Source organism: Canis lupus, chromosome X (assembly GCF_048164855.1).
Source record: "Canis lupus baileyi chromosome X, mCanLup2.hap1, whole genome shotgun sequence".
NCBI classification, from domain to species: domain Eukaryota; kingdom Metazoa; phylum Chordata; class Mammalia; order Carnivora; family Canidae; genus Canis; species Canis lupus.
The window spans coordinates 86115691-86123708 of NC_132876.1; the positions used below are offsets into that span (position 1 = coordinate 86115691).

General features: G+C 33.7%; 1 protein-coding gene across 10 annotated transcripts in view; it reads right to left on the reverse strand.

The window, feature by feature from the left end:
• Positions 1-1064: 1064 nt before the first annotated feature.
• The window catches only part of KDM6A (lysine demethylase 6A), a 213688-nt gene continuing 206734 nt past the window's right edge, over positions 1065-8018 (reverse strand). For 8 of the 10 annotated variants that reach the window (XM_072816709.1, XM_072816711.1, XM_072816712.1 and 5 more), the window contains 3 exons: positions 6060-6186; positions 3435-3605; positions 1415-2294 (listed from right to left, as the gene is read on the reverse strand). In XM_072816709.1, coding sequence (XP_072672810.1) covers positions 2265-2294; positions 3435-3605; positions 6060-6186 — 328 coding nt within the window. In that variant the 3' untranslated portion in view covers positions 1415-2264. Of the gene's footprint in view, positions 2295-3434; positions 3606-6059; positions 6187-8018 lie in introns of those variants that run through there. The other 2 variants (XM_072816714.1, XR_012026460.1) reach the window with 2 other exon arrangements.

Consider the following 8018-nt stretch of genomic DNA (forward strand, 5'->3'; position numbering starts at 1 on the left):
GCTTTTATCTAGTTATACTCCAGAGTAATGTTGATATGTTTGATTTCTCTCCTATCCTCTACCCAAAGATTAAGCTGAACAAGTATTATTCTTGACATAACTTGCAAGTATGTACTGGTGAAACAGCACTAAATTACTCTTATGTGTCAGACAACCTATATTAATCTTGGCAATAAACTATCTTGATATAACCATAGGAAATAAGACACTGTGTCAGTAACATAAACTAAAACTGGTTAAGCAACATTTAGGCATAGCTTTAGCATTCTTATAATCTTTGCTTCTGGATAGTTGGCTTGCAATTTTTATTTGCAAAAATGTCTGTCTTGAGTTATTTCAAAAATATTTAGTGGTTACACATCCTAAGCAGCACTTACACAAGTACTCTTGCTCCTTAACTAAAATAGATTTTAAGTATTTCCTTCTTAAGTTATAAATGAGAGATGATTGCTGCTAGTAGATATTCAATATTTACCAAATTAACTAATTAAATAAAGTATCTCCATGCTTTCAAGCCTTCAAACTGTTTCTAGGAGGACAACATACTCCAAAACTATCTGAACAAGAATACTTGATTAATGCAATCAGTACGGCATTTCACTAGATAAGATTATAAATTCTCTTTAGTCATAAATAGAACTCCATTTCTAGCATTCTCTATGTTTCTTCACTAAAGCTTCCTAGAAAATCTTATAAAGAACAGTGTGATAAAAGAGATAAAATGCAAGGTACCATTATCATAAAATGAAATACCATTATTAATTAGAAGTGACTTGTTAATGCTAATATAGCTTGCTATATTTTTACCAGTGACAGGGATTTGTAGACTCTCCCCCCTTTACCCCAATCATGTCATGCAAGCAGAAAAGCATGAAATTTCAAAATTGCCTAACATTAAAAAATAAGTCTCTTAATTTATTTGCATTCTAAAATAGAGCCCTTCATCTGAAACTTTCTTCCATATAAAACTCTACTTAGTGATGTACAAGATTTATCAAGCCCATGTAACATTCCCTTTAAAACCTTAAGTTCAATCACTATTTGTTTTCTACTATTATACTACGTTTTGGCAGCAATTGTTTATTGGTCTATCATTGCAGTTATTGCAACTTAACAATAAACCAGTCTGACATTTTAAGTCTTGAAGATACATACCATATATATTTCTTTAAAAATAATCATACTTTTGTAAGCAATAGTTTACAGTAGACACCTCAAAAATCTACCATAGATGTGAAACTTAAAACGAGAAAAATTTAAGTTCTAAATCTTTATACATATATATCCAGATTTCTATATATATTATATATACATACATAAGTATATATAAAATATATATAGTCAGATTTGAAAAATGAACAAAAACTGGGCACTGTACATAAAGTCTTTTTAAAACTCAAACAATAGAAAACTCTTTAAACATTAAACAATTTTAATAAAAGTTTCTGTACAATGCTAAGCAGTTTTATTTACACATAGAAAATGTAATAGGAGTAGTGTTTGAAATTACAGAACTCCTTAAAATTTCAATGGCAGGTAAATCTGGAAAAAATAACAGCATTCCATTCACAAATATTTTCAAGCAATAAATATGTATTTATAAATAGTGTAAATTTACATCAAGATTAGAAACAAAAATCACAAATCTGAAGTTTATTCCTTAGTCTATGTGCAATCCATTATCTTTGTGACTTGGCTGTTAATTTTTAAACATTTTATTTACGAACCAAAAGTGTAATAACCATCATGGTTTCAAAACAAGACAGAAAAACATAAAAGCAGTAAAAAAGTTCCTTACCTAACTTTTCACATTAAAAAAAAGTTGACCAAAGAAAGACTTAAAATTGCTAACTACCTTACAAAGAAATGACTGGCTAGGCTAGTATTTTTTTCCAAGGAAAATTGTGAAGGGGAAAAGATAGATGAAAACCAATTCATCAGCCCAGAAATAGAGAAATATAAAAGAGGTTGTTTTCAAGTCAGTAGTCTGTATGATGTTGCCAGTTTTGTCAGATATATACAAAACATGGAATTTATTATTATTATTTTTTTTGTCTGAAGTACAGCTGATCAGCTTTGTGAGAGTCCTGGATTAGGAGCAGTGCTCTCCCCTGTCCAGTTGGTTGACACTTCGCACTTGGAAGGTTGCATAGACACAGTTTTCAGCCAGCAGCCTTACGAGATAGCTACAAAAACCAGTGGTGCAGAACTGAGTTACTTCCTGAATAGCAGAAAAGGTCTCATTTAATGTCCATGGAACAATATCAAGATGAGGAGGATGGTAATGGAGGAGCCTGAAAATAAAAGGTGTGTTACTTTGGTATACACAACTGTTAATAGTGTTCCCGAGTTCAAAGCTAAACATCGTCTGCTTATGAAGGTAGGGAAAGTAACAATTCTCAAGAAAGTTTAAAAGCCTGCTACACAATGTGAACTTGTAACGTCCCTGTACTGTTTCCCTGGTGGCCAGTTTTCCTAAGGGTCTGAGACCATTATTCTACTCAGTGTGCCTACATTTTTCTGTACTTCACCAATTAGTCAAAAACTCTTAGGATGTTATTAGGGTGACCACTTTTCAGACTGCTTCCAAAATAAAAAAGGCTTGTGGAAAATGATTTTCACAAATCAATTATAATTTCATTAGTGACTGGCTTCAGAAGCTATCTCAATGAGACAATATATCATGTTTAACACAGCCCAGATGATTTTCTTCTTCAAGCAATCTTAAAGACCATTTAAGTGAAAATAGGAGCTAAAATTTTAGTAATTCAGTTTCTAATCACATACGTAGAGAAAACTACTGGAAAAAATCAACAATTCATAAATTATATCTGTGTTTCTATTCATGAAACTATTGATGTACTAAAGTGAAATGCTTCCCCCTAAGCATCTGCTGTTTAAAGATTAAAAACTGTATAATATTTGTAAGTATACTTGAATTTCATTAAGGTTATATAATGTACCAGGAAGTTACGCTCCATCAAATATTCCTATGAGGTTAATACTTCTGACAAGGACAAAATTTTAAATACATATAATTAGCTCTAAAAGCAGAAGTCTATTTAAGACCACACTTACTAATTCATTTTGTGGACACTAATAACCTATGTACACATTTTATCAACTGAAATCAAATGGCATAAAGGATATGATAGTGTTCTAAAAGCACAGAAAGATTCTGTAATGTAATTATGGTGACATTAGTTAGGCTTTGACTCGCCCAGGAAGAAAAGTGAAAATGAAATACGCCATTTCATGGGAATAAATACTTGGAAGTGAAGGAGGGGGGGATGATATGAATTTTCCTCATGCAATATCTAACAAGCAAAAGGAAAATTTAAATATTTCATTACCTCCTACTTATCAGGTGGCAGAACAAACACTGCTGCTTCCCTATCCAGCTAAGTATGTACTCACATGCTGATTTCACTTACTAATGTAAATTGGTCATAGACTTGCATCAGGTCCTCCATTTTATACTGTTCTAGCACCACAAAATTTTCCAGGTTTCCACTTGTTTTTCGTGCACAGTCTTGGCAATGCACTATGTAGGTCTTTCGAGAATTGCTCTCATTTGTGACAAAAAGCAGATCAAAAACCTCCACCTATTTTATGCAAGAAAAAAAGAGTAATAGTGATAGTGGTATTTATTTATTGTACTGTTTTAGTATAATCACAGACTTCTACTTTACATGGAATTGTGGACAGTGATCTCTGGTTAAGAGTAGGTACTAAGACAAATACGGCCATGTTGGAGAATCTTTAATAGGCCAGCTTTCTATTGCACCAAACCCAAACACATGGGTGGTAATGGATATTCAGGGAACTGACTTAAAGGAATGGCATACTCTTTACAACCACTGGCAAAAGCCTAATTTAAAAGTTAGTCAAGGTCAGCTTTTTTTTTTTTTTAAGATTTTATTTATTTATTCATGAGAGACACAGAGACAGGCAAAAGGAGAAGCAGGCTTTCCTGCGGGGAGGACTGATGTGGGACTCAATCCCAGGACCCCAGGATCACGCCCTGAATCAAAGGCAGACACTCAACCGCTGAGCCACCCAGGCGCCTGGTAGGTCAGCCTATTTTTGTTTTAAATCCAAAACAATGGCATATAGTCAGAAGAAAGGGATCGTTATTTTCTGTTTACTTATGTTACAATACTCATCATGGAGCACTGTGTGTGGGTATCAGTCTTCTTTCATAGACGGAGCTCCTCAAAGATGAAGACTACATTTTACTCACTTTTGCAACTCCAGAGCATGTCGCAGTGCTTAGACAATCCTCAAAACACACTTATTAAATAGTATATAATCTGATTATTTTACAGTTGAGGAAACTGACAGGTAAGTGACAGTGAGTGTTCAGCTATAAGCCTCGTGTTAAGGAATAGGAGTACACGCAAAAGGTATATTCATGAGTATAGCATGATTTTAGAAATAATAGCTCTACCTTTTACAGAAAGATTGATGAGCTGTTATGGTTCAGGTGGAAAAAGAAGTAACAGTGTAGAGGTAGGAGTCATTCTGAAAAGCTTATACATTCTTTTTTTTTTTTTTTTTTTTTTTAAGGTGTAACACACCTAACCAGACTCTAGCTGATCTCCCAAAGATTAACTTTGGCCAGGTTGCACAACATTAGAAGAGATGGATTCAACCATTTCAAAGAATAGTCAATGTCAGAATACAGAATTTCAAGGTTTGGAATGGATCATTAATATCTCTGGCTTTGGCATATCCTTGCATTTATTCAATGACAGAAAACTCTCATGACCTCATTATCTTCTTTGTACAATGTGTTAATTCAAAATCCCAGCATTCATCATTTTACCATTACTATCAACGGGCAACAACATGAACCTAGTCACCTGAGCTAGAAAATTTGTGAGCAGTCTTCAACCTGTCCCTTACTTCTACTACGTAATAGGCTGTCTGGTAACAAAATTTTATCTTCTAAATATTTTTGAATTCCTCTCCTTCTTTAATATCCCCACTGCAATCTCACATAGGCCTTCAGATAACAACTCTTTCTTAAAACCACTGCAATAGCTTCCTATCTCCATTCTGTCCAATCACATTTCTCTTTCATTTTTTTTTTTTTAAAGATTTCACATTTCTCTTTCAAACACATATCTAATGTGGCTGCCTGCTCAATATCTTTTGATGGCTTCAATGACCTCAGAATAAATATCAAGTTCCTTAAAATCATTTGAGATGTTCTGCAACAGTTTCCTACCACCTACACTTGTAAGTAGAATTTGCATAGTCCATGTTCCAGCCACACCAGACTACTTATGCTTGTCTGAATAAGTCATTTCATTTCCCATGTTGTGCCTACAGCTCAAAACAACATTCACTCCACTTCTAATTCTCATCATATTTTAGCCCACTGAAGTCATACTCATCCTTCCAGGATGGACTTAAATGTTAATACTTTTGTAAATCTTATGCCAACACTAGAAGGGAATATTAGGTTATTTTTCCCCTTAGTGTTATCATAACAGTAAGACAACTCTGTATTCACCAGTCCATGTACATTACAATTAGTTGTTTATAATTTGTCTTCTCCAAGTAGAATGTAAGCTCCTTCAGAACAGGTACTATATTTTATTTGTTTCTGCTTCTCTTGCAAACTTTGGCCACAGAAGATTGACCAATGTATAATGAACTGCACCAGAGAGGTGTGAGCACTGATCTGCCTGGGGCTACATCGAACTACATCCAGTTTACTGTCATCTGCCTACATCTGGATTATTCCCAGTTTAAAATCTCAAGACTAAATTTCTTGATGATTATCGTTTGTTAAATATCTACCAGATAAATGACTGTTGTAATTACTTTTAGAGTTAATTCATTGTTAGTGAAATAGCAGGTCATAAGATTAAATTTTAATATAATAGCAAAGTAACAAGAAAATAACAAGACTGAACACAATGTCAATTTCAGGAAGATGCAAGACATAGGAGTTTAAATATATTTTAAATAAAAGTAACTAAGTAGAAAACAAAAGTAGAGAGGTAAGAAGCTTTATAAAACAACCCTGGATAACAATAGTTACTTACCTCACAAATGCTACAGTAATGCGCTGGTTCTTCTTTTGTCCGCCCATGCCATATAATCTCTTTTCCTGCAGCAATGAGAGCTTCCCTCAATGTCTGACATTGCTTCAGAGTTCTCAGAAGACAATACCTATTATGGAGGAAAAATTATTTGTGACCAGCAACAGAATACTGTATATCAAGATATACTCCTAGAGACTTGGTTCTAGCCATCTGTGACTTTATCTTTATTTTTTTTTTGGTCAATTTTCCAGATTTTCTCTTATTTAAAAAATAAGGCCAATGCTCAGGCGAGTCTGACGATAACAATATGAGATCATTTAAAGCTGAAAATTAATTGATATCTGAATATCAAAATACAGTGATTTTAATATAAAAAACCTGAATCCTTGCTTAAATAGTAGTTGCTAATTTGGCTCTTATTTGGGCAAGTCATTTAACCTCTTTGGGAGTCAATGTCCTTATCCTTGATATAAGGGGTCTAAATTCCAGATCTCAACTGCTATGATTCTATTAAGGCAGGAAGGCACATTATTTCTGTCAGCACTACCTATTACTCATGAATAGCATCACCTGTACAGCTGCTTTTGAAACTTGAGTCTATACAAAGAAAACCAGTTATAGATTTAATTGCTATACGACACAAAATTGGATTCATTATAGTGCTAAAGAAAAAAGACATAACTTGATTTTAACTTGAGGCTAATATAGTAGAATCTTTCATTTATATTAACACAAGTGAACTCTTCTTATAATTTATACCTTTTCTAAATTCATACTTATGATGCTAACAATATATTGAATTCTCACAATTCGTGATTTTCCTAGTTTGCTGTCATTACTTGGACTTGTCTGCTAAAGTCTCTTACTCTCCTGTGAATTAGTGGCTCAGGTTCTCCATTTGAAAGAGAGGTTGGACTAGATGATCTTTAAGGCACTTTTCAGCTCTAAAATGCGGACAATGAAAATATCCTAAATGAAAAGGAAATGAGTTTAGCAACTGACTGCTGTTTGAGAGCAAAAGTTTTTGTTTTATTCACTGCCTAGGACAGTGCCTGGCATATATAGTAGGTGCTCAATAAACATTTGATTACTTAACAAGTAAAATTTAAAGCATGATAATAACATATTTCCTTGCTCTTTCCTAAGTTACAAGTTAAAGAAGTATCATTACTTATTCCGAACCCATGTAAATTAAGCCAAGATAAAAAGATAACTGAAAATATCCCTAAACTTGTTAATTAGCAAACCTTAAACAATAGCAACTTTATAGCAACTTTACAGTTATAAGACAGATCCTTTCAGTATCCTAGTCAAAGTATTTCACTCTTAATTTGGCTTAGGCTATTTCTGTGTTTAACTTATTCAAAAACAAAATAATGTGTTAGATTGTAGTTTGCAAGTCAAAGGTAGGGCTGCAGTTATGTGTGTGTTTGTGTGTGTGTATGTATGTGTGAAAATGTGTCGAGGAGGTAGCAAGTAAAAAGTCAGATCATGGTAAAAAGAGAGGATAGAATTCTAGACTATGCTGCCAGCTCTTGAACAGTACCTGCTCCTCCCCTTTTCCCCTTCCCATGTTACATGCACAACTCCCCTCTGAAGCTACCAATCTAACTAAACAAGTTTCCCAATCAGGGTTTCAAAAGAAGGTCTTTTTCACAGGAAAGTAATGCCTAAAACTTTGCAGATACCTTTGGAAGATTTGCAGACTCCACTATGCTCTCATGTGAGAAAATAGACAAGGAAAATAATAAAATAATAATAATAAAATAATACAATAAAGTACATAAATAATAAAAAATAAGAAACAGGAAGCATGGTATTAGGTGCTTCAGACATGTTATGCCATGAAGGCCTCTTACCAGCCTTGTGTCAGAGACACTCTCATCTCCATCCTACCAATGACCAAACTAGGGTTCAGGGAAGCTAAATTTGTCTGATGTCATAAAGCTAATTTTTAAG